Here is a 26,594-nt window from a genome sequence, read left to right as displayed (position 1 = left end):
AGAGGAGGGCGCTCTGCGTAGCTGAAGTGAACCCTGGCAGAACTGACTTCTGGATAGGGAGTCTGGGTGGTATGACCTCGAAGGGTCTATGGCGGGGCTTCGGGAACGGGGGAGGTGAGGACGCCAAAGATCAGGAACCGCCGCCAAAGGCCTGTGAATACAGCTGTTAATGAATGCTTGAGGCTTGTCAGCACGGCAGCTTTAGCTGGTGTCTGCTGCTCTCTGGTGGACGTGTGGGAGATTACCCAAACCTTCTTTCTGCTTTGCTTCCCTTTTGCCTGCAGTGTGTGGGTTTTGCAGATCCACCTAGGGCTTGGAACTATAAAAACTCTTTTGTCACAGGCAGTGGAGGAGTCTCCAAGGAGCACTTGGAGAAACATTTTATCAACTTAGAGACAGGACAGCAAAGGGAAACTATGGTATAAATGCAACAGTGTTTGGAGAGGGGCTGGGGCAGGGCAGTCTGGTGTTTTCCAACAGCCATGGTCAGCAGCTTCCAGAGCGGGGAGGTAGGGCTGAAGGATGCACCTAGGGTGACAGCTGTACAGCAGGTGCTTTTCCTGGGAGGAGAACATGAAGATACAGAGGGTGTTTGCCAGAAAGCTCTGAGGTCCAGGGCACAGTCACGGGTTCCTGCTGGGGAGGGAAGGGAATGCTGCTGGGAAGGCCCAACTAACAGAAAGAAAATTTTTGTACTGGAGTTCCCATCGTGGCCCAGCGGAAACAAATCCAACTAGGAACCATGAGGTTGCGGTTTCGATCCCTGGCTTCACTCAGTGGGTTAAGGATCCGGTGTTGCCGTGAGCTGTGGTCACAGATGCAGCTCGGATCTGGTGTTGCTGTGGCTGGGGTATAGGCTGGCAGCTATAGCTCCAATTAGACCCCTAGCCTGGGAACCTCCATATGCTGGGGGTGTGGCCCTAAAAAGCAAAGAAAGAATAAAAAAGAAAATTGTCTGGCTGAAACCTCTATGTTAAAATGGTTCTAGAGATCTGGTGGAGTGAGGGTGTGACAAGACTGGACAGAGAAGGAGCAACAGGAGCCATGTAGCCACTGAAAGCACTGCTGCTGCTAGGACCCAGGAGCCTACCCTCCAGCTGCTGCTGAAACTCCCTACCCCTGCCACAGCCCACAGTCAGCTGCCAATGCTGCCAATGCTGCCAATGCTGCCCAAAGAGGTCGCAGCAGCAGGAAAAATGGCTTCTTTCTTCTTCTTGTCTTCCAGTCCACTGCCAGTGTGTCCCTGGCTGAATATAAGTGGCAACCAGCTGGCAAAGCAGTCTGGAAAGTGGAGTTGTCAGGCTTCCTGCCCCTTCCATACAGAGGAGGGCACTATAGCCCAGGGGCCATTACCAACTTCTTAACTGCTATGTAAAACCCCCTTCTTCTTTTTGTTCTTTCAGTCCTTCCAATACCCTTTGACCCAATTTCCTGCAAGAAATCTGTTGGAATTTTCCATATTTACATTGGTCTAGTACATGCATAAACTATGACTGGGGGCAAATACAGGTATTTGGAGACCTGAGGCTTATTCACTGGGGGAGAGGAATTCTCTTTTAGAAAAGGAATACAACATTATGAATAAAATGAGCTTTATTAGCTTCATGGTAAATTTACCCTACATGCCCTACATACCCCAGGGAAACTTGTACATTTGTACCAAGAAGTGTGGTTGAGGAGTTCCCATCGTGGCTCAGTGGTTAACGAATTTGACTTGGAACCATGAGGTTGCAGGTTCAATCCCTGGCCTCGCTCAGTGGGTTAAGGATCCGGTATTGCCGTGGGCTGTGGTGTAGGTCACAGACGAGGCTCGGATCCCGAGTTGCTGTGGCTGTGGCGTAGGCCGGTGGCTACAGCTCCAATTGAACCCCTAGCCTGGGAACCTCCATATGCCGTGGGTTCGGCCCTAGAAAAGACCAAAAAAAAAATAAATAAATAAATAAAAAAGAAAAGAAAAGAAAAGAAAGAAATGTGGTTGAGCATATTCACGAGGGTCTTCATTGTAATAGGAAAAACCTATAACTAACCCATCAATACTGAAAGGAAAATGGATACAGGAAGAGGCAATATATTAAATGAAAAAGATACCTATTCTTCTCTAACTTTATCTAAAAATTCAAGACAATATTGATTAAATTATAGCAAGGTTAAACAAAATAAGCTACTTTTTTCTTTTTTCTTTTTTGTCTTTTTTGCCATTTCTTGGGCTGCTCCTGCGGCATATGGAGGTTCCCAGGCTAGGGGTCTAATCCGAGCTATAGTCGCCGGCCTATGCCAGAGCCACAGCAACACGGGATCCGAGCCGCGTCTGTGACCTACACCACAGCTCACGGCAATGCCGGATCCTTAACCCACTGAGCAAGGCCAGGGACCGAACCCCCAACCTCATGGTTCCTAGTGGGATTCGTTAAACACTGAGCCATGACGGGAACTCCAAAATATGCTACTTCTAAAAGTGATCTGTATCCCTTACTTCACAGAAAATACAGAAATCAATTACAGATGATTAAAGACAAATGTGAAAGAAAAACTTCACAACTTCTGGAGAAAAAAAATTTTTTTAAGGGCCATATGGAAGTTCCCTGCTGAAGCTGAATCAGAGCTACACCTCCTGGCCTAGCCATGGCCACAGAAACGCCAGATCCAGGCCGCAGCTGTGATCTACACTGCAGTTCATGGCAACACTGGATCCTTAACTCACTGAGTGAGGCCAGGGATCAAACTAGTATCCTGATCCTCATGGATACTAGTTGGGTTTGTTACTGCTGAGCCACAACAGGAACTCCAGAAAATCTTGAATATAGGTTATTACAAGATATTGAATACAGTGTGCTATATAGTAAGTAGGTCCTTGACGATTATCTATTTTATATACAGTAATGTACATCTTAATCCCTGACTCCTAATTTATTCCTCCCCCTCTTTCCCTTTGGTAACTATAAATTTGTTTTCTATGTCTGTGAGTCTATTTGTTTTGTAAATAAGTTCATTTGTATCTTTTTTTTTTTTGGCCCCACCTGAGGCATATGGAAGTTCCCAGGCCAGGGACCAAATTAAAGCCCCAGTTTTGACCTATGCCACAGCTTTAGCAACACTGGATCCTTAACCCACATCACCACAGCGGGAACTCCTATATGTATCATTTTTAAAGATGCCACACATCAGTGATATCATGTGATGTTGTCTCTCTGTCTCACTTACTTCACTCAGTATGATAATCTCTAGGTCCATCCACGTCACTGCAAATGGCATTATTTCATTCTTTTTTGTGGCTGAGTAATAGATGTTAATTCTATGATTATGTATCTTAATAAATCTTATATATGGAGGGCCAACTAGAATGAGGCTATGTCAGTGGTAGAGAGGCAGCACTTTTTTCTTTTTTTTTTTTTTTTTTGGTCTTTTTAGGGTCTCAACTGCAGCACATGGAGGTTCCCAGGCTAAGGGTCTCATCAGAAATACAGCCGCCAGCCTACACCACAGCAACAGTAACTCCAGATCTGAGCCAAGTCTGCGACGAAACAACCTCACAGTTCCTAGTTGGATTCGTTTCCACCCTGCCATGACAGGACCTCCGAGAAGCAGCAGTTGCCACCGGCCTGCACCACAGCCACAGCAACTCGGGATCTAAGCAGCATCTGCAACCTATACCACAGCTCACGGCATCGCCGGATCCTTAACCCACTGAGCGAGGCTAGGGATCAAACCTGCAACCTCATGGTTTCTAGTCAGATTCATTAACCACTGAGCCACGACAGGAACTCCAAGCAGCACTCTTATTAGCTGGGAGAGGGAATGTTTTGTTTGTGGCTTAGACAATGTTCATGTTTCGTGTTCATCACAGTGATGGAGCGGTCTAGTTTTGTCTTCATCCATCATAATCAATTGATGTTGATGTTTTGTGAAATTGTTTATGCTCAACAGGGAAACACTGAGACCTAGCTGTGTCAAAGTAGCTCCTGGATAACACGGCCTGCCTTCTTTTTCACACAGCAGTAATCATGAAACATCCCACCCTTGGCTAGAGGATCTAAGTGATTTTGACACAGAGGCAGCCTCAGTTTCCAGCCCAGGTGCAGAGCTTTAGATCATGACTGCATTCCAAATCTATCCTAATCTTGTAGTTTCCATGGAGACCCTGGTCTGCTTTGCAGTCCCAGCCAGATTTTGACTCGTGTACATGCAGCTGTGCTTCATTTAAATTCCCTTTGAACCCCACATCGTCATACAACTCTCTCCTTTGCTTGGTGACAGGTTCCTGGCTCTCTGCTTGTGTGCTATCTCCCTCACTACAATGAGTAAATAAACTTAATTTTGTCGAATTACAGATTTGTCTCTGGGGATCTGAGGTTGCTTGGGCTAGAACAAAAACTATACATATAAAAGCTACAGAAAAAATAACAGCAGGTGAAAAGGATAAGAAGTGCTGGGAAAGGGACAGTTTGCAATTTAAATAGGATGCTCAGGGAAGGTCTGTCAAGGTGATAGCTGAGTAAAGACGTAAAAAACGCGGGGGTTTTTTGAACGGCTTATTATCTGGGAAAAGAACATTCCACGAGGGGGAAACAGGGCGAAAGCCCCGAGGAGGAGCATACAGGGCGTGTTCCAATCATATCTGGTCAGTGACCCTACCCTGACAACACCTTTAATTCTGAAACCTACCCATACCCCATTGTTACTTCCTTGTATGCTTTTTCTTTTTTCCATAGAACTTTTCAATGTATCATTTCACGTTTATTTTTTAATTAAAAACAAAAAGTATAGTTGATTTACAATGTTGTGCCCATTCCGTGTTGATTATGTTTGTCTTTTGTTTTTCACGAAGGCGGGCATCTTCCCTCCTCTGGTTAGGCGATGTAGCCAAGCTTCTAGAAATGTGGCACACACTACAGGAGCTCGACAGGCTATACAGTCCAGAGGTCCTGGGCTGGGGAGAGAGCGCAGCCAAGGGAAGGAGGAAGAGGCCCAGTCGCCTGGTACCTTGGGGAGCCCCTACGAAGGGCCTGCAAAGGAACCACTGTCCAAGGCGCCTGGCGCCCGGCCCCTGGCCCCTGGCTCCGGATGCGCGTCGCGGCGCCTGCGCAGGCAGCGGCCCGGTCCGGGCGCTCGCTTTATTGGCTGCGGCGGGATCTTAGAAGAGGCTTTGCGCATGCGCGCTCCTGCCGCACGGGCCTGAGTGGTGGGTGTCGCTCTCCAGCTTCAGCCGTCTCTGCCGCAGCCCCATCTCTTCGTCCAGGGCGCTCCTTCGCAGAGCTGAGAATGTTCTCGGAACTCAGTAACCTTCTCAACACCAGTCCTGACAAGGTGGAGCAGGTAAAGGTCGTCAGGAAATGGGCGGGTCCCGGGAGCATGGCGGAAGACGGCGTACCCGGATGAAGCGCACTCTGACCTGTGGGAAATTACACGTTGGTCCGGAGGTGCGGGGGTGCCTGGGAATTGTAGTCCGCGGAGGGCCCACTGGGGGACTGGACAGGACTCTTGGGCTTGCGGAACGTGGGCATCTCGACCTTATTGCGCCTTCTCAAAGGCCGTGTGTGCCCTTGAGGTTCACAGGAAGCATATCCAACCTTTGGATTGGCTTAACTTCACAAACGTGTACCAGCGAGCTCTATGCATGTTCAATAAGGTGGGCGTCCTGGCGCCCAAAAGTGCTTGCCCGAGAGGAGAGGAGAGTTCCACCCTCTACCCTTCTCATGGGACCCGCTTCTTAACCGTCCTGAGCCTTCCTCTGGCCCGGGAGCGCTTGGCGGATCGCACTGAACGCTGCTGCGCTTCTTCCTCCTTATGGTCTCTAATTGTGCTCTTTCAAGCAGCTCTCAGCCCACCTTTAGCACCACAGCTTCAACACCCTCTTTCCCGCGCTCTAGGCCATCTCTAAAATTTTTACATTTTAGTCCAAGTGTTACCTCTCCTAGGAACATATTTGGTTTATTTCACAACTATTGTTTTCCTAATGAAATGGTAAGCTCCTCCGGCAGCCAAGACACCGAGGGTGTAAAGCCTTTTTATGACTTAATAGCGCCAAGCAAATAGTTTTCAGTAGATCCTTATGCATTTTAATTGCCCCGCGGTTCTTGTCTGCCCAAGCCTCCAGATGGTGTTGGTTACCTTGCCAGTTACTACTAGCACCTCCAAAGTCCAAGCTCAGGGCCACAGTGAAGGAATGGAGAATACAAGTGAGCACCAGGAAATGACAGCGCTGAGGGTAGCTCGCAAAGGCTGATATTGTGATCTTTCATATTTTATAAATGAAAAACAGGCACAACAGCACAGTGATGACCTTCCCTGTCATTGACAAGGAACTAGAGATGAGCAGGGCAGCCAGGCATTGCAGAGACCATCTTTGGAGGTCTTTCCAGGGCTCTCCATGTTCAGAGCTCTGCCTGAAGCAGTTTCCAGGGCTTTAGAAGGAGAGCTTTGTAACTGGAGATCCCTATCAACAACTACTTCTTCCCTTTCCTCTACCTATGGGACAGAATTGGAATCAGGACTAGAGATAAGGAGGAAACTGTATCAGATGATCTCTTCGAGGGTCCCTTCCAGTCTTGGCAGCCAGTGATTTTTATTAGTTTCTTTTCTTTTCTTTTTTTTTTTTTTGGTCATTTTGCTATTTTTTGGGCCACTCCCGCGGCATGTGGAGGTTCCCAGGGTAGGGGTCAAATCGGGGCTGTAGCTGCCAGCCTGGCCTACGCCAAAGCCACAGCAATGCTGGATCCAAGCTGAATCTGCAACCTACACTGCAGCTCATGGCAACGTTGGATCGTTAACCCACTGAGCAAGGGCAGGGACTGAACCCGCAACCTCATGGTTCCTAGTCGGATTCGTTAACCACTGTGCCACGACGGGAACTCCTTTATTAGTTTCTGATGGTAACAGCCTTTGTTCAGGATCTCATTTCCCCAAGTCTGGTCAGGAGTGAAGACAAGAAAGGATTTTATTCTTTATTGCCTTGGGAAACATGAAGGCTGAGATACGCTTGTCCATAATGAGTGATCACTTTAATTTTTGGTTTTTCCATAATTTTTACTGATTTTTTTTTCCTTTTTTTTAGGACTGCACCTGTGGCATATGGAGGTTCCCAAGCTAAGGGTCCAGTTGGAGCAGTGCGGGATCTGAGCCGTGTCTGTGACCTACACCACAGCTCATGGCAATGCCAGATCCTTAACCCACTGAGTAAGGCCAAGGATCGAACCTGAGTTCTCATGGAACTAGTCGGGTTCATTACTGCTGAGCCATCATGGGAACTCCTTGACTGATTTTTTTTTTTTTTTTCTGGTTAAATACACACGCACAGACACACAGTCTCCAGGTGTGGAAATTTAGGGGTGAACACAATCAACTCGATTTCAACACTCAGCTGACCTCCTTCCAGGGAGTCTAATTCATCTTTTTTGTGTTCTTAACTTTTAGGGGAAACTGACTCTACTCTGTGATGTCAAGACTGATGGCAGTTTCCTTGTGCATCACTTTCTCTCCTTCTACCTCAAAGGTATGGGACTCCTTGATGCTGGAGGGGAAAAAAAAAAAAACAAGGCAAAAGAAAAAAAAAAGCCTGTTTTAGGAAGGAATAGGAATAGTATTAACTAGCCAAGGCTTTGGTGTTTAGGTAGCTAGCCAGATGGCTGTTTAGTAGGTAACTCATTACTGGGCCATTTTGTTCTTTCCCTAACTCTGCCAGAGGGCGACTTGTGCTCACTGTGTCCAGGTCCTGCCTTCTGCTTCTCCAGCCACTGCATAGGCACTACCTCCCTGAGGTCCTTGTGTGGTGCCCTGATTAGTTGCTCCGTAGTCCTTGTGTTTTTGTTTTTTGGGTTCTTTTTTGGCGTACTTGCAGCACATGAAAGTTCCATTGCAGTGACAATGCCGGATCCTTGACCTTCTGCACGACAAGAGAGCTTCAGTCCTTGAGTATTTTGAAGACTCTAGGCACTCCACTCATTAACACTATGTCTCAGGCAGTAGATATTTCTTAAAGAATACAGGGAAGAAAACAGCATGGGCACTACAATTCACACATGGAAATCAATTAGAAGAAGAAAACAGCCAAATGAGAAAAAGACTTATAGATTCTCCTTGAGCCCCCACTGAGCCAGGCCAGGATATAGGGTGGACCTTTGGCACTATAGTTGTAATAATTTACAGCTTTAAAAGTTATTTTCCTTTCCAGATAATGTTACTAATAGCTTATAAAAATATGAGAGTCTGCAGATAAATTATTAGAATTAATTATGTCAGAATGTAGCTAGTGCTCCTTTGTGCTCCCCTTTTATCCTCTTGGATATAAGTCCAGTTTAAAAAATAAATTGTATTCCAGGGAGTTCCCATTGTGGCACAGTGGTTAACGAGCCTGACTAGGAAACATGAGGTTGCAGGTTCGATCCCTGGCCTTGCTCAGTGGGTTAAGCTCAAGGCGTTGCCGTGAGCTGTGGTGTAGGTCGAAGATGTGGCTCGGATCCCTCGTTGCTGTGGCTCTGGCGTAGGCCGGTGGCTACAGCTCCGATTAGACCCGTAGCTTGGGGACCTCCATATGCCACGGGAGCGGCCCTGGAAAAGGCAAAAAGACCAAAAAATATAAATAATTAATTTAAAAAATCATATTCCTGAAAACCAACAAGCAATTAGTAAAAGGGTAATTTTTTAAAAACCGTTAATTCGTTGCTGTGGCTCTGGCGTAGGCTGGTGGCTGCAGCTCCGATTCAACCCCTAGCCTGGGAACCTCCATATGCCGCAGGAGCAGCCCAAGAAATAGCAAAAAAAAAAAAGACAAAAAGACAAAAAAAAACCCAAAAAAAACCCAAAACGTTAATTTATTTTCTTTTTTTTAAACATATAGTATAGGAGTTCCCGTCGTGCCTCAGTGGAAACAAACCCAACTAGTATCCGTGAGGATGCTGGTTTGATCCCTGGCTCCATTTAGTGGGTTAAGGATCTGGCGTTGCCACGAGTTGTGGTGTAGGTTGAAGATGCAGCTCAGATCTGCATAGGCCAGCAGCTGCAGCTCTGATTTGATCCCTAGCCTGGGAACTTCCATATGCTGCACCTTTGCCCCTAAAAAATACATACATACATAATAACATTTTAAGCAAAGAATTTATTTGCTTTTGTATTTTTTTGGCTGTGTCATGCGGAAGTTCAGGCCATGGGTCAAACCTGTTCCACAGCAGTGACGATGCCAGATCCTTAACCTGCTGCGCCACCAGGGAACTATCCAATTTCTTTTCTTTTCTCTCTCTTTTTTTTTTTTTTTTGGTCTTTTTGTCTTTTCTAGGGCCACACCCGAGGCATATGGAGGTTCCCAGGCTAGGAGTCCAATTGGAGCTATAGCCTCCGGCCTACATCATAGCCACATCTGCCCCAGACCCAAGCCACATCTGCGACCTACACCACAGCTCACGGCAACGCCAGATCTTTAACCCACTGAGCAAGGCCAGGGATCGAACCTGCAACCTCATGATTCCTAGTGGAATTCTTTAACCACTGAGCTGCGATGGGAATTTACTTTCAATAGAAGAAATTAAGGGGGGGTGGGGGGATGTGCCTGGGCTGTGGGATGGAAATCCTGTGAAATCATATTGTTATGATCATTATATAACTACAGATGTGATAAATTCATTTGAGTAATTAAAAAAAATGGGAAAAAAAAGAAAAAATTAAGGTTCCTAGTATTACATCTCAAAGGAGAGGTATATTTCAGAGTTAATGAAATAAGGTTTAATTATTAAATATGAAAAAAGTACATCTAAATATGTCTTAGAATAAAATTGGGTATGTCAGGTCACAAGGCCTCTGGGTCTCTAGACCTGCCTCAATGTTTTTGTTTCTGGAGGTATGAAGTATAGGAGACACTGTAGGCAGAAACTTTATTAAAGATCAGTTTATTTTGTTTTCCAGCTCATTGTAAAGTCTGCTTTGTGGCACTCACTCAGTCCTTCAGTCACTACAATATCGTGGGACAGAAGCTGGTAAATATTTCAGACCTCTGTGATGTTATCCCTGAGTGAGCGTGTGTGCCAGGAGTGTGTGAGTGTGCTCTCAGGCTGGGCTTCCCTATTTGGGTTGTAGAGACTTAGCAAGGGAAAGACTAAGGAAGTCGTGGGATCTCAAATCCCTTATCTGCTAAGGCCTCATTTCTGAACATTTTGTTAATTTATAGTTTGTAGAACCAGATCTCTTGTTAATGAATCAAATTCTTCTCAACTGAGTCTGGACCAGTTAAGGTTTTCCCCTCCTGAGTGTGAGCTTTAATCTTGATCCTACTGGGTTAGAGATCACAGCTTGATTTGCTGTTAAGTTGAGTGCCACTGACTTTCCCTAAGTCTAAGGCTTAAGACCAACTGTAGGGAGAGGTGCTTTTGTCACCTGCCCCTCACATCATCTTGGTTTGGCCCTTATCCCTTTAGATGCAGGCAAACAAGAGTAAAATAGCCAAGAGGCTGGTGAACCTCTGGGTCTCTCCTGGGCCATTACCTGTGACCTGTAACCAGGTGGATATACTAGGTGATTTGTGCTTTTTTGGGGGAGTTGCTTTGATTAGGTCAGCCCCAGAGAGGGAGAGATCAGGCAGTGATCTTTGTTTTTTTTTTTTTTTTTTTGGTCTTTTTAGGGCTATACCCACAGCATATGGAAGCTCCCAGGCTAGGGGTCCAATTGATGCCACAGCCACAGCCACAGCCACAGACACAACCACAGCAGTGCCAGATCCAAGCCTCATCTTCGACCTACACCACAGCTCATGGCAACACCAGATCCTCAACCCACAGAGTGAGGCCAGGGATGGGACCCACGTCCTCATGGATACTAGTCGGGTTTGTTATTGCTGAGCTACGACATGAACTCCAGGAGGTGATCTTTAAAGTATCAGTCTTAACTGTTAGACCATGTCACTGCCTCTTCTCTGATGGGGTAAAACCAGTGAAAAAGCCGGAGAAGGGTAGGGTCCTTCTTTTTCATCCTTTGCAGAGAAGAGAGTTCCTATGTTTGAGGTCAGAGCCTAAGCTCAGGGAAAGCAGTCTTGTCAGGGAATGCATGTTACATTCCAGATCCGTGAGGCTCTAGTATTAGCTTAAGGATGAGAAAGCTATGTACTCTCACGTCTTGATTGGCTGCTCTTTCTGTTCGAATCATCAACACAACAGTAATGGCATGCATGGTACTGGGCTTGCAAAGTAGTGGACTGTGAGCATCCATCCTCTTGCTCTTACATCAGTACAATGATGGGCAAGAGCCAAGGTGAGCAAGACCATCTTTCTTGCCAGGGCGGCTGTTGCTGCTAATTAATGGTGTTGCATAGTGAACACTGGTGTGTGAATGAGTGATTGCGGCCTGGTCTGGAGGCATGAGGAGACTGAGTTCCATGTCACCTGTTTCTGCACAAACAGAACTGAGGGTTGCACATTTAGATGGTGTCACCATCTTTGGGTGTTAGCTGAAATGCAGATTCTTGGGCCCTGCCCCCAAGGCTTCTGGTCCTAGAGATTTGGAGTGGGGCTCAGGGGTCTGCATTTTAATCAGGTATCTCAAGAGACCTCCTCCATACTTTTGCGGCGTATGGAGGTTCCCAGGCTAGGGGTCTAATCAGAGCTGCAGCTACTGGCCTACACCATGGCCACTGGAACGCAGGATCCGAGCTGTGTCTGCAACCTACACCAAAGCTCATGGCAATGCCGGATTCTTAATGCACTGAGCGAGGCCAAGGATGGAACCTGTGTCCTCATGAATACTAGTCAGATTCGCTTCCACTGAGCCATGACGGGAACTCCTCAAGAGATTCTCAATTGATTGGTTTACGAAAACCCATATTTAAGGCGTGCTGGTCTAGAGCAGGGGACAACCAACTATGCTTGTACCCCCTGATTTCTGGGCCACCTCCATTTGTTTATGAATGGTCTAGGGCTGCCTTCACTCTGTGATAGAGTTGAGTAGTTGCAACAGAGACTGTCATCATTCCACTATCTTACTGTTATCGTTTACTTACTGGTTTTTATTTTTTGTGGGTGTTTTTTTTGGCTGCCACACACAGTGGCTTGATGTGGGATCTCAGTTCTTAGACCAGGAATCAAGCCTGGGCCACGGTGGTGAAAGTACTAATTCCTAATCACTAGACCACCAGGGAACTCCCCTACTATTTTTAAATGTGCTTAATTTTGTAAATCCATGCTCTTAAAAAAGAAACCTCATATTACTATTGTAAATTAAAAACCAGTACTGGGTAATCATAAAAATGAACATATAAGCAAAAGAGTATAAGTTTTTAAAAAATATGACAGGTAAATGTAAATGCACATATGAAAACAGAGCAGGGATTGTGTGTAACACCCAGGGGAGATGAGACATGGGCCCCTGTGTTGGGCAGACAGGCACACATCTGTAGGGTTTGGAATGAGTCCCTTGTCCTCTCATGAGCCAGAGGCTAGCCTCTCTGGTGGGTTCCCTGAAAGGTGCAGAAACTCACTCTCCTCTTTGCTCCGCGTAGGGGGTCAGTCTGACCATAGCACGGGAACGCGGGCAGCTTGTGTTTCTTGAGGGCCTCAAGTCTGCCATGGACATCTTCTTCCGGCCTCAGGAGGAGCCACACCCGCTGCAGTTCCTCAGGTCAGTCAGCCTGCGGCCCAGCCCAGAGTGCACACCTGACAGGTAGCCCAGCCCAGGGTTGCTGTGTGTGATTCCTTTTGCTTGGTCAGGAGTCAGACACTTCTGTGGCGTTGCAGCATTATAGAGGGTCCTTGGCTCTGACTGTGGGCCAGAGGGTGTAAGGCTGTCCCCAAAGCTGTGGAAAAGCATTATTTGCTGAGTGTATAGCAGAATAGTATGCTTTGCTGGTTTTTCCAACCCTGGCTCAGAGCACTAGCACACACCTTCTGTTCTTGGCTTGATACAGGGGTCAACAAACTATGGGCTCTGGCCCAGCTCCCTGTTTTTGTAAATAAAGTTTTGTTGGAGTAGCCACATTCGTTTGTTTGCATATTGTCCCTGGCTGTTGGGCACTACAGCAGAGGAGGTGAGAGTTGAGACAGAGGCCATGTGACCTACAAGTCTGAAATATTTATTATTGACCCTTTAAGAAAAAGGTTGCCAACTGCCAGTTGTATTCTGAGGCTGGTTTTCCTGCTTCTCATCCTTTATGAGTATCAGCCACAAACTGAGCGCATTACAGATATAGGGGAACCCCCCACCACGCTGCTATGCCTGCCCTCAGGCCCAGCCTTAGGCAGTGTGGAGTTGGAAAGCCACATGCCCCAACCCTGTGTGTGTGGCTTTGTGCACAGCCCTTTGCATCTCTGAACCACTCTGTCTTTGAATGGTAGGCCTGGTCACATGTGAGCCCAGGTCATGGGGCACTGTTGTTCCTGCTATTAGTGGGGCTCAGCTCTGGAGCATGGGGGTCTGGGCCCTGGGCTCTGATGCTTTTTGAGCCCCCACAGGAGCTAGGAGATCACTGTTGTAGTCATTGGGGAGTTGAAGGTGGGGGCCTGCTGTGTCAGAAACAGGTTGGATTTGGTACATACACAAGCAGCCCTTAAACCTCTACCTCTCACTACCAGGACACTGCATGGCTGCTGAGCTTTTCATACCCCCCCCCCTTTTTTTTTGGTCTTTTTAGGGCCACACTCAAGAATATGGAGGTTCCCAGGCTAAGGGTCGAATTGGAGCTATAGCTGCTGCCCTCCACCGCAGCCACAGCAATGCTGGATCCTTAACCCACTGAGCAAGGCCAGAGATCAAAGCCACATCCTTATGGATCCTAGTCCGGTTTGTTAACTGCTGAGCCATGACGGGAACACCCTCGGGATATTTGAACTGAAGTAGATGTACTCATGTGTGCATGCATGCCTTTTCTTTCTAGCCATATCATGAACCCCTTGGTGCCAAGGACTCTGATCCATTTCCTTCCTTCCCCTCTCCTGTGTGCTGCTCAGTCTCATAAACATTTGTGGAGTAAGTGAGCTCTCTGGTGACTTTTGCCCTGTTTTCCAGGGAGGCCAGTGCTGGGAACCTGCAGCCGCTGTATGAGTTTGTGCAGGATGCCCTGAAGCCCGTGGCCAATGGGGAGGCGGCATGGAGGTGCCCCGTGCTGCTGGTGGACGACCTCAGTGTGCTGCTGAGCCTGGGTGTCGGGGCAGTGGCGGTGCTGGACTTCATCCACTACTGCAGAGCCACTGTGTGCTGGGAATGGAAGGTGATGGCCTGCATGCTCCCTGTGCTCCTGCCTGTGACCTCTGCAGGCCCAGACAAGTCCAGGCCTCACCTGGATGGAGTGATCTTTCCTGTTTAATTGCTTGGGGCTTTGGCTTTACTCTGGCAGGCCCAGAAATCTTTCACTTGACTCACCCTGCTCTCCACTACCTGCCATTGCTGAAAAATAAGTCCCTGGAGGATGCCTGGTACTGTCCTTAATGGGGCTGGTCACGTGTAGCACTTTGGCTGTCCCAGCTCTGCCACACCTCATTATCCCTCTAAGAATATTTTGAAGATTGGCTGAGGTAATGGGTATAACACCTTAAAAATTGAGGTGCAGAGTTCCCACTGTGGTGCAGTGGGTTAAGGATCCAGCATTGCCACAGCCGTGACGTAGGTTGCAGCTGTAGCTCAATTTCCATCCCTGGCCCAGGAATGTCCATATGCCATAGGTGCAGCCAAAGAATAATAGTAATAATAATCACAAGGTGTAATACAGGGCTAGGATGTAACTGTCATTGTCAAATTATGAGGCAAAAAGAGATTTTGCTATATAGAGATTTTAACAAAATATTTAACAGCTGTGGTGTCCATTTCCCAAGAATCCAGCTATAGGAGTTAAGTGAGAGGAAGCTTGCATCTGTAGCAGGCCCCCATTGTGGTCTCTGTTGCAGGGAAACATAGTGGCCCTTGTGCATGACAGTGGAGACACTGAGGACGAGGAGAATGACATCCTGCTGAATGGCCTTAGTCACCAGAGCCACCTGATCCTTCGGGCTGAGGGTCTGGCCACCGGCTTCTGCAAGGATGTGCATGGGCAGGTACGCAGGAGCTGGGGCCATGGGCTTTCTGGGCAGTGGCTGCTCACTTCCCCTGAGTCTAGACTGCATGTAGGGTAGTGTTGGCTCATGGGGTGGTCTGGTTGGGTGGGCTCTTAGATGGAAGGGAGCCCTCGGAAGTTGTATGAATGCAAGTCAGAATCCACTCTGGGTGGTACTCATTCCGTGCACAGGACAGATTTTCTTTGGTGATCTATTTGTGGCCAAAGTGGAGCTGCTGAAGAGGAAATGGCAATCTGTAGTGAGAGGCAGGGTCCCTGCTAGTAAACAGCAGGATTTCTCTGCAGGACCGAAGCAGGCTTTGTATATTCAGGCCAACACTGTTTTGCTTCTTTGCTTGTTTGTTTTTCATGCCTGTAGCATGTAGGAGTTCCCCAGGCCAGGGATCAGACCCAAGCCTCAGTAGTGACATTGCCAGATCCTTAAACTACTGTGCCACCAGTAGTTTTAAAATAGAGACTTTTAAATTAGAGACCATTCCTTTTAAAATAGAGACTTTGGGAGTTCCCGTCGTGTCTCAGTGGTTAACGAACCCTACTAGGAACCATGAGGTTGCGGGTTGGATCCCTGGCCTTGCTCAGTGGGTTACGGATCTGGTATTGTCGTGAGCTGTGGCATAGGCTGGTGGCTATAGCTCCTATTAGACCCCTATCGTGGGAACCTCCATATGCCTCAGGTGCAGCCCCAGAGAAGACCAAAAAAATAAATTAATTAATTAAAGAATAAAGTAAAATAAAATAGAGACTTTGAAAGGCCGTTCTCATGGTTGGTGTCTTGCTGTGCCTCAGAATTGAATGTACACATTCTAATGGATTGATTTTTAAAATTCATCTAGCCAAAAAGTAAACAAACAAACAAACAGAAAAAACATGCACACAAAAAAGATAGAGGCAAATACGTAATACTTTAATGGTTTTTCTCTGGATGACTTTTTTTCTACCTTTTACTTTTCTCTATCTCATATTTTCTAGAATGACCAAACATTACTATTGTATTAGCAGGGAAACCTTTGTTTTTAGGTGACTGGTAATAAGCTTTGTTTTGGAAGTTGATCCCATTGCCACATGGCACATGACCTCACTGAAGGTCATGGAGAAGGCGGGAAGGGTTCATAGTGGAGCAGATACTCAGGGGGCCTTTCCCCTTTCATTCTTTTCTCTGTCACTTAGCTGAGTGTCCTGTGGAGGAGACCCCTGCAGCCCACATCCCAGCGGGATCAGAGCCTCACTTACCAGTACAAGATACAGGACAAGAACGTGTCCTTTTTTGCCAAAGGAATGTCTCCTGCTGTCCTGTGACCTGATTTAGGGGCAGCTGAAGTTACCTTGGGTTGTTTTTGGATGCAAAGATAAAGCAACTGAGCAGAAATGGATCTTTACACCTTTGCAGTGGACTGCCAGCACCACTGTGACCCAGGGATGGTGGAACGGTGCTGTGATGGTTTGCCTTTGTTCCTGTGGGCCCGGTATAGAAAATCCATGAGGAATCTGCAGTCCAGCCTCAGCTGAGAGAGATGCTGCATGTTGAACTGGGTGAAAGGGATCCTTTGGTGCCTTCCTTATAAATACACTTCAGCCCCAACTGCCCGTTTTTGGTTGTTGTGCCTTTCAGAGTCAAGTGGATATGAATGTGCCAGCCTGGAGACTATCCTGGGTGGCGGGTGATAACTTGGGTAATTTTGGCCGGCACCAAGTGAGTTCCCACCTTGTGGCTTCCTGTGGATTGTCTCATTTAATTTTTACCCTCACCTGCAAAGTCATTTTCTTTTTTTTCTTTTTTTTTTTTTTTTAATGTCTTTTTAGGGCCACACTTGTGGCACATGGAAGTTCCCAGGCTAGGGGTCAAGTCAGAGCTACAGCTGCTGGCCTACGCCACAGTCACAGCAGTGAGGGATCTGAGCCACATCTGCCAGCTGCACCACACAGCTCATGGCAACGCCGGATCCTTAACCCACTGAGCAAGGCCAGGGATTGAACCTGTGTCCTCACGGATGCTAGTCAGATTCGTTTCCAAGGAGCCACGATGGGAACTCCTGTCATTTTCTTCTTTAGTCCAGTGAAGAAACAGGCTTTGAGAGATTTGGAAGCAACACTCAAGGCTGTAGGGCAGGCTGTAAGTAATGAAGCCTGGGTGAAGTCCACCCTTATTGACTGACCCCCCATGGAAACCAGAGACTGGCTCCCTGCCCTAGTTCACAGGTTGGCTCCTCCTGTTTCTGTCATACCTAGCCCACATTCGGATGAGACCAAGCCATCAAGGGCCTGGCACCCTAGCCTTGGCCATATGAGGCCCCTTGGAGGGCACAGGTGTGCATAGCTTTGGTGAGAGGAGTACAGAATGTTCTCACTTCCTGGCAGGTTAGGACATGGGGAAGAGCCAGTACCTCCCTCACCTATGAAGAATGAAGGCCGTGAGTTCTTGCCCCAGTGTCCTGTAGACGTCAACTTGCCACACACAGCCCCTCAGTCAAGGTCACCTCAGAGTGTGTTCTTAAAATGGGTGCATTTCATTGTATATATTTTATGTGTATGTACCACAAAGAATTTTATTTTAAACATAAATAGCACTGCTTTACAAGGGCTAAGGATGTTTCAAATCTGTTGTTTAATTTTAACTTCTTTACATTTTTTGAGTCTTTGTAAAAAGGGAACAATTTATCACCCTGCCCCTCAAGTCATTGACTATTGTTTTGGTTTTCCCACTGAAACAGTAACTGCTTTTTTTCTCAAAATATTGCAGACTTGGAGTTCCTGTTGTGGCGCAGTGGAAACAAACCCAACTAGTATCCATGAGGATGTGGGTTTGATCTCTGGCCTCACTCAGCGGATTAAGGAACTGGTGTTGCTGTGAGCTGTGGTGCAGGTCTCAGATGTGGCTCAGATCTTGTGTTGCTGTGGTGGTGGCTTAGGCCAGCAGATGTAGCTCCAATTCAACCCCTAGTCTGGGAACCTCCATATGCTGTGGGTGTGGCCCTAAAAAAACAAACAAAATTTCAGACTTCATAGAATTTTAGAAAATTATGAGTGAAGTAACTTACAAGAAAGTAGTTATTAAAGAATGATGTGATTCTTTTTAAATTTTTCTTGGCCTCTCCTGTGGCATACAGAAGTTCATTATGCCAGGGATTGAAACTGAGCCACAGATGTAATGAGAGCCACAACAGTGACAGTGCCAAATCCTTAACCTGCTGAGCTACCACGGAACTCCTCCAATTATTTTATTAACTCTTCAGTATTTATACAAGCTTCATGTGAGCTTCAGTTCTGAATGGATAGGCACTACAGAGCATTCTCCACATATGAATGTTTCTATTACATTTCTTCACTTGATTTGTAAATGTTTTCACCAATTTTTTTATGTTTGATGGCTACTCAACATTTTATCATGTCATAATATTCTAATTTGCTTACCTATTCTCTGGGCATGTGGGTTGTGATTTTGTAATTATAAATTATGCTGTTATGGTAGCTCCTGTTGTAGCTCAGTGGTTTAAGACCCAACTAGAGGAGTTTCCATTGTGGTTCAGCAGAAACGAACCCAGCTAGTATCCATAAGGATGCAGGTTCAATCTCTGGCCTCGCTCAGTGTGTTAAGGATATGGCATTGCCACAAGGGGCAGTGTAGGTTACAGATGTGGCTCAGATCCCACATTCCTGTGGCTGTGGCATAGGCCAGCAGCTATAGCTCCAGTTCATCCCCTAGCCTGGGAGCTTCTATATGCCACAGGTACAGCCCTAAAAAGAAAATAAACACATTATGCTGTTATGAACTTTATATGCTATACCTATCTAGGGCTGGGGGCAAGTACTTGTTTCCTTAGAATATTCACTCATTATTTATTCATTCAACAAATATTGAGCACATTCTGTGTGGCAGGCTGCTGGAGGCATTGAGGGTATGACATGACAAAATAGGTCCCTGCCCTCCTAGAGCTGACATTCCAGTGGAGGAGACAGAGACAGTCGACAGAATTGAGAATTAAGAGACATAGGTCTAGACCGTAAGTGCTCTAAATAAAGCAGGGGGGAGGCCAATGCAGGTGAGAAATGATGACATTTCAGAGTCTACTTCCTGAAGTGGAATTTCTTTATTTTGTTCATTTGTTTGTTTTTGGCCAAGTCATTTTATTCTCTTTTTATTGAAAACACTAGTTTTACATGTCTTTTTTTTTTTTTTTTTGCTTTTTAGGGCTACACCCTTGGCATATGGAGATCCCAGGCTAGGGGTCTAATCGGAGCTACAGCTGATAGCCTATACCACAGCAACAGCAAGGCCATAGCCAAGACAAGTCTTCGACCTACACCACAGCTCACAGCAACACCAGATCCTTAACCCACCAGACAAGGCCAGGGATCAAACCCCACAACCTCATATTCCTAGTTGAATTTGTTTCCACTGCACCACAACGGGAACTCCTGTATGTCTTTTTTTTTAAGGCTTTTTTTTTTTTTTTTGGTCTTTTCTAGGGCCGAACCCATGGCACATGGAGGTTCCCAGGCTAGGGGTCTAATAAGAGCTGTAGCCGCCGGCCTACACCACAGCCACAGCCACAGCAACTCGGGATCTGAGCCACATCTGCAAACTACACCACAGCTCACAGCAACGCCGGATCCTTAACCCACCGAGCAAGGCCAGGGATCGAACCCGCAAGCTCATGGTTCCTAGGTGGATTTGGTAACCACTGCGCCACAACAGGAACTCCCTTTTCTTAAAAGTTTTATTGAAGTACAGTTAATTTATAAGGCTGTGATTGAGGTCGAAGTTCTGAATGAAGGAGTGGACTGGCCATCACATGTTATTAGGTAGTTCTTTGCATGATGGTGCCAGTTAACAGTGATCTATAGTTTCCTCCGCCAACATTGGGTTAATGATTAGGATATAATTTTCTGTATTTTCCCATGGGTATAGTATCTATTCCACACCGTTAGTCATTTATCAATTAAAATCTGGTATCAACCTAATTTTATTAATCTTTGTAATATTTTGGAAAGTAAAGTTTGGGTTTTTTTTTTTTTAGTCTTTGTAGAGCCTCACTCATGGCATGTGGAAGTTCCCAGCCTAGGGATCGAATCAGAGCTATAGCTGCTGGCCTATGCCGCAGCCACAGCAACGTGGGATCTAAGCCTTATCTGCCACCTACACCACAGTTCATGGCAATGCCAGATCCTTAGTCCACTGATTGAGGCCGTGGATTGAACCTGTGTGCTCATAGCTACTAGTTACCGCTGAGCTGCAACAGGAACTCCTCCCTTGAATAACTTTAACCAGCATTAAAAAATTTGTGGAGTTCCCATTGTGGCTTAGAGGTAATAAACCCAACTAATATCCATGAGGTTCCTTCCCTGGCCTCACTCAGTGGGTGAAAGGATCTGGCATTGCCATGAGCTGTGGTGTAGGCTGGCAGCTGCAGCTCTGATTTGACCTCTAGCTGGGAGCTTCCATGTGCTGAGAGTGTGGCCCTAAAAAGACAAAAAAGAAAAAAAAATTGTTAGATAAAAGTGGTGTGAAACTACTTATTGTTTAATTTCTGTTTTTAATGGAATAGGAAACACTTTATATCTTAATTATTAATTTAAAAATAATTATCAAGGAGTTCCCGTCGTGGCACAGTGGTTAACGAATCCGACTAGGAACGATGAGGTCGCGGGTTCGGTCCCTGCCCTTGCTCAGTGGGTTAACAATCCGGCGTTGCCGTGAGCTGTGGTGTAGGTTGCAGACGCGGCTCGGATCCTGCGTTGCTGTGGCTCTGGCGTAGGCCGGTGGCTACAGCTCCGATTCAACCCCTAGCCTGGGAACCTCCATATGCCGCGGAAGCGGCCCAAGAGATAGCAACAACAACAACAACAAAAAGACAAAAGACAAAAAGACAAAAAAAAAATAATAATAATTATCAAGTCAGTTTAACAAAATAATCTTAGAGAGTGAAAGGAGAAAGAAATGTTTCTCCTCAGTTTCCTATCCCCCTTTTCAAAAGTTTAACTGGTAGTCATTGAATTCTATAGACTTTCTCATGAATTTAACTGATAGTCATGAATTCTGTAGACTCAGCCTTACGGGTGATGACACTTTTTCTTGTGAATGTGATCAGCATGGTAACAATTCTGTCTCTTGTGTGAGTCTTGAATTCCACTTATGTTTTGTCTTACTGGGTATTTGTTGTATTTTTAATAAACTGCTGTTTATGTTAGGGTTGCTAAAATTTTAAAATTAATCCTGAGATTTATTTCTTGTGATACTTCACCATCTACTTGTGGGTGGAGATGACCTGTAATTTTTTGTTTACCTCTGTTAGCCTGGTTAGCCTGGTTTTTGGCTGCCCTACAGCGTATGGATTTCCTGGGCCAGGGAGCAGATCCGAGCCACAGTTGTGACCTGAGCCACAGTTGTGACCTAAGCCACAGCTGCGGCAACACTGGATCCTTAACCCACTCTGCCAGGCTGGGAATCGAACCTGCATCTCAGCTCTCAAGACACTGCCCATCCCGTTGCACCACAGTAGGAATTCCTAGCCTGGTTAGATTTGAGTAGTAGAACTATATGCCTCATAAGCCATGTTGAGGAACTTGCTGGCTTTTTTTCCTTCTTCTTTTTTGGCCACACTGTTAAAAAAAAATGGTTATAGATCTGTATAGACATCTCACTAAAGCAGGCATAGGAATGGCCAAAATGCACATAAAAAGATGCTCAACATCATTAGCCATTAGGGAAATACAAATTAATTAAAACCACCAGGAAATACCACTAAAATGGTTTTAAAATGGCTGGATCGGAGTTCTTGCTGTGGTGCATTGTGTTAAGAATCTGCTCCAGTCACTGCAGAGGCACAGGTTCGATCCCCAGGGCAATGAGTTAAAGCATCCAGCATTGCTGTGGCTGCGGTGTAGGTTGCAGCCAGCTTGGACTGAATCCCTGGCCCAGGAACTTCCATATGTCATGGATATGACCATAATGAATGAATGAATGAATGAATGAATGAATGAATAGGCTGTATCAAAAAGACTGACAGTTACAAGTGTTAGCATGGATAAGGAGAAATTGGAGCCCTCATGTATTGTAGTAGGAATGTAAAAATGATGCAGCCACTCTGGAAAAGTTTGGCAGTTTCTTAAAACTGTTACATATAGATTTACTGTATGACCCAGCCATTCAGTTCCTAGGCGTTTACTCAAGAGAAATGAAAACATATTTCCATATAGACACTCATGTGCATGTCAATAGCAGTGTGTGGTCTGCATATAGGGAAAAGAACAATGAAGTAATTGACTCTAATCACCTTGTTCAAGTTACTTTCAAGGTTAACCTCTCCAGGCCTCAGTTTCCTTATCTACAAAATTGGGAAATAACCCTGTCTCAGATGGTTTAAAGAGTTGTCAGGGTCAGAGTTCCCATGTGGCACAGTGAAAATGAATCTGACTAGGATCCATGAGGTTTTGGGTTCGATCCCTCGCCTCACTCAGTGGGGTAAGGATCCAGCGTTGCCATGAGCTGTGGTGTAGGTCAAAGATCAGGCTTGGATCTGGTGTTGCTGTGGCTGTGGCATAGGCCGGCGGCAACAGCTCCAATTAGACTCCTAGCCTGGGAACCTCCATGTGCCGAGGGTGCGGCTCTCAAAAGACAAAAGACAAAAAAGTAAAAAAATGAAGAGTTGTCAGGGTCAAATAATTGATGACATGTAAGGTTGCCTTGACTTTTAAGCATTAGTTACTGCTGCTATTCTTTTTTAGTTTGTCTTTTTTAGGGCTGCATCCAGGGCACAGGGAAGTTCCCAGGCTAGGGGTCGAATTGTAGTTGCAGCTGCCGGCCTACACCACAGCCACAGCAACGTCAGATCTGAGCCTCATCCACGACCTACCCTACAGCTCACAGCAGCGCCAGGTCCTTAACCCACTGAACGAGGCCAGGGATTGAACCTGCATCCTCATGGATACTAGTCAGGTTGTTAACTGGCTGAGCCACAATAGGAACTCCACTGCTGCTGTTCTTATCACCTGGCAAACTCTTACCTTGCTAGGTCCTATTTCTACATCATCCTCTTCGTGATTCCTACTCTGGTTCCCTGCCATCCCACTCCCTTCCACTCACAGCACTTGGAAGCACAGAGGCAGAAGTTCAGGGGCTTTGGGGTTGGTCAGATCGACGTTTGATGCTGCCACTGCATGAATTCAACAATTTGTTAAAGCTCTGGGTTCTTTAGAGTTTGCATCCTTGAAATGGAGTGTATCTTACCTGCCTCTAAAGGCCATCATAAGGATTACGCAAGGTAATATGTTGTAAAGCCCATCTCTGGCAAGGAGCCAACATTCAACAGTTTGTTGTTATTATTGGCTGCTATTATGACCTCTGTAATACTCCTTGTCATATTTGCCTCTATGGTTTTGTTTAAAGGTATGTGCTAATTTAACTTTGGTAGTGCAGAGAATAAATGTACATCCCTGGTTTCTGACACATGGTAGGAAATTGACAGCTAATAAAGGCAACATGGAGATTTTACTTTTTTTTTTTGGAGATTTTACATATTTTTATTGACTATCATGTTTATTAGAACAGTTGCTGCTTATTGGAATCTAAGCATTTTACATGTGTTCAGACTGATTTAATTGTTTGTGTTTGTTTTGTCTTTTTGCTATTTCTTTGGGCCGCTCCCACGGCATATGGAGGTTCCCAGGCTAGGGGTCAAATCGGAGCTGTAGCCACCGGCCTACGCCAGAGCCACAGCAACGCAGGATCCGAGCCGCGTCTGCACCACAGTTCACGGCAACGCCGGATCGTTAACCCACTGAGCAAGGGCAGGGACCGAACCCGCAACCTCATGGTTCCTAGTCGGATTCGTTAACCACTGCGCCACAACGGGAACTCCTGATTTAATTGTTTTGAAAACCAGAGAGGTCAGCTTCCTTGGTTGTTGCATCTTGGGACCTAACTCTTATGTCCAGTTTCCCTGAGGTTAAGTTAATTTTCCTGGCCACGAAGCAGCTTCTGCCGTGTGTCAGAACCAGAATTCAAATAGAGGGAATCTGAAGCAGCCCTTTCCACTTTAATCACGTTGTGAGCTTCTATTACTAATGCTTAATTCATGAGGAGCATGATCATTAGTGCAAGCGGTTGCGAAGACAGAGCTCTATCTTCATGAATCACCCTTCCCTGTGTCCCTGACAGGCTGAGGTAGCTGAGCAGTGGGCTGGAACCCAGAGTCCTGTGGCTGCCTGCTTGGTCACTTATCAGCGTGACCTCGGGCAAATATTCTCCCTTCTTTTTTGTCTTTTCTAAGGCCACACCTGCAGCATATGGAGGTTCTGAGGCTAGGGGTCTTATTGGAGCTTTAGGCACCTGCCTACACCACAGCTCATGGCAACACCAGATCCTTTACCCACTGAGCAAGGCCAGGGATTGAATCGGCAACCTCATGGTTTCTAGTCGGATTCGTTAACCACTGAGCCACAACAGGAACTCCCGAATATTCTCCCCTCTTAAGGAAGTTTTCTTTATTTGTAAAATAGACCCAGCCCCTATTTTTCAAGAATGTCATGAGGTTTGGCCCAGCATGGAATCTATGTACTGGGAATTATCCCTTCTGGATGATCCCTAAACTTCATTTATTCTTTTGCTTTTTTTTTCTTTTTAGGGCCACACCTGCAGCATATTGGAGGTTCCTAAGCTAGGTGTCTAATTGGAGCTACAGCTGCTGGCCTACACCACAGCCACAGCAATGCGGGATCCGAGCTGCGTCTGAAACCTACGCCACAGCTCACGGCAATGCCAGATCCTTAACACACTGAGCAAAGCCGGGGATTGAACCTGTGTCCCCATGATTCCTAGTCAGGTTTGTTAACCACTGAACCACGAAGGGAACTCCTAAACTTCATTTAGTTTTTTTTTTTTTTTTAATTTTGAATTTACCATGGGGAGCAACACAAAGTAAGGTTGAGCTTTGGCTAGATAGAGCTAAATGGAGCTCGTGGACAAAAAAAAAAAAAAAAAATTGCCTACCATTTCACTATTTTAAATAAGCAATGAATGTGGCCCATTGTCAAGCCATCAGTCACTGCAGCCATACACTTCCCATCAACGGTGCATCCTGAGGGGAATTCAGGATAGAGAAAAACAGGGTACTGGCCCTAGATATTAAAATGCATATCAGGAGTTCCCGTCGTGGCGCAGTGGTTAACGAATCCAACTAGGAACCATGAGGTTGCGGGTTGGGTCCCTGCCCTTGCTCAGTGGGTTAACGATCCGGCGTTGCCGTGAGCTGTGGTGTAAGTTGCAGACGCGGCTCGGATCCTGCGTTGCTGTGGCTCTGGCGTAGGCCGGTGGCTACAGCTCCGATTTGACTCCTAGCCTGGGAACCTCCATATGCCGCGGGAGCCGCCCAAAGAAATAGCAAAAAGACAAAAAAAAAAGAAAAGAAAAATGGGTATCATGTGTTGTTTTTTTTTTTTCTTTTTAGGGCCACACCTATGGTACATGGAAGTTCCCAGGCTAGGGGTTGAATCCGAGCTGCAGTTGTCGGCCTATGCCACAGCCACAGCAATGCAGGATCTGAGCTGTGTTTGAGACCTCCACAGCAGCTCGCAGCAACCCTGGATCCTTAACCCACTAAGTGACGCCAGGGATCAAACCTGTATCTCCATAGATACTAGTCGGGTTCACAACCCACTGAGCCACAAGAGGAACTTCTCACGCACATGTTCTTGCTAATTCCCAGTAATGTGGTTAAAACTCTGGTGCTGTGCTCAGGTCTGTCCACCTCGCCCCGCCCCGCTCGCCGACCCTGCCCCGCCCCTCTCCCTCGGGTCAACTGGCCGATGTCCACCTGGGGGCGAGCGAGAGCCGCCGGCGAGGACTGGACTACGCATGCGCGCGCCGCTGGGCGCACGTGCGAAGAGCGGCGGGGGCGGGAGGGGAAAGGTAGGAGGTGAGAGGTGAAGGGGCGGAGAGCTGCGCGGGCACTGGGCCTCTGGGAGAGAGAGGGCGGGCGCCACGCACCGGACCGCGCGGGCTGGGAGCGCGCACGCCGTGTCCCGCCCCCGTCCTCGCCGTCGCCGCTGCAGCCGCCCGGGAGCTGTTTCCGCCACAGGTACCGCTGCGCGCGTCCACACGGCTTCTGTCCGCGGGCCGGGGCTCGGGCCTTTGGCGCGCGGCTCCAGGAGTTCCGGGATAGGGGCCGCCTGGGGCACCGGCGAGCGGGCGTGGGCGCTGTCCAGCAGCCATGCGGGCCAGGCCGGGAGACCGCAGCCTGGAGAGGGTGCCGAGTTACCGCGTCCCCACCCCCACCCCGACCGCGCCCCCCGTCGGGGCCAGCCGCGCGCCCACAGACCTCACCCTGGAACCCCAGACCGCTGTTCGAGAGGAGGTCGCGCCGTTGTGCCCCCTGGCCCCGCGGTCCCCCGGGAAGCTGCGGGTTCTAGAACCTCCTTTAATGTCTGGTTTTCCCAGAGTTCGAGGACGCTGTCCGCTCTTGTTTTTTCCTGCAAGATCTAATCAAGAGGCAACGCACAGCTTCTTTGCTGGGTTTTGCTTGGCTTCTAGTTTTCTGTATTGCTTATACCTAAACATTGCTCAGTGATGTTGCCTGTGTTTAGG

General features: G+C 47.0%; 2 protein-coding genes across 3 annotated transcripts in view; both read left to right on the top strand.

The window, feature by feature from the left end:
• Positions 1–5,139: 5,139 nt before the first annotated feature.
• Positions 5,140–17,598, top strand: ELP6 (elongator acetyltransferase complex subunit 6). The gene is made up of 7 exons (XM_003358419.5): positions 5,140–5,313; positions 7,411–7,489; positions 9,892–9,962; positions 12,473–12,591; positions 13,975–14,176; positions 14,850–14,996; positions 16,184–17,598. The coding sequence occupies exons 1-7, from the start codon at positions 5,260–5,262 to the stop codon at positions 16,310–16,312; spliced, it is 801 nt and encodes a 266-aa protein (XP_003358467.3). The 5' UTR covers positions 5,140–5,259; the 3' UTR covers positions 16,313–17,598.
• Positions 17,599–25,951: 8,353 nt separating this feature from the next.
• SCAP (SREBF chaperone) overlaps positions 25,952–26,594 on the top strand; it is a 68,255-nt gene continuing 67,612 nt past the window's right edge. For both annotated transcript variants that reach the window (XM_005669481.4, XM_005669480.4), the window contains exon 1: positions 25,952–26,088. The gene's annotated coding sequence lies outside the window, so the exon portion shown is untranslated. The remainder of the gene's footprint in view (positions 26,089–26,594) is intronic.

Source organism: Sus scrofa, chromosome 13 (genome assembly GCF_054392235.1).
Source record: "Sus scrofa isolate SSC_HxYL_T2T_F1_AM1 chromosome 13, Sscrofa_HxYL_maternal_Yorkshire_Landrace_v2.0, whole genome shotgun sequence".
NCBI classification, from domain to species: Eukaryota; Metazoa; Chordata; class Mammalia; order Artiodactyla; family Suidae; genus Sus; species Sus scrofa.
The sequence above is the reverse complement of the archived record's forward strand: the minus strand, read 5'-3'. Positions and strand labels throughout refer to the sequence as shown.

Bases quoted from the DNA above. Each gene is read 5' to 3' on its own strand.
- ELP6 (XM_003358419.5), top strand. From the start codon at position 5,260: ATGTTCTCGGAACTCAGTAACCTTCTCAACACCAGTCCTGACAAGGTG. The intron at 5,314-7,410 runs GTAAAGGTCGTC...CTTAACTTTTAG, and splicing joins GTCCTGACAAGGTGGAGCAG to GGGAAACTGACTCTACTCTG. The intron at 12,592-13,974 runs GTCAGTCAGCCT...CCTGTTTTCCAG, and splicing joins CACCCGCTGCAGTTCCTCAG to GGAGGCCAGTGCTGGGAACC.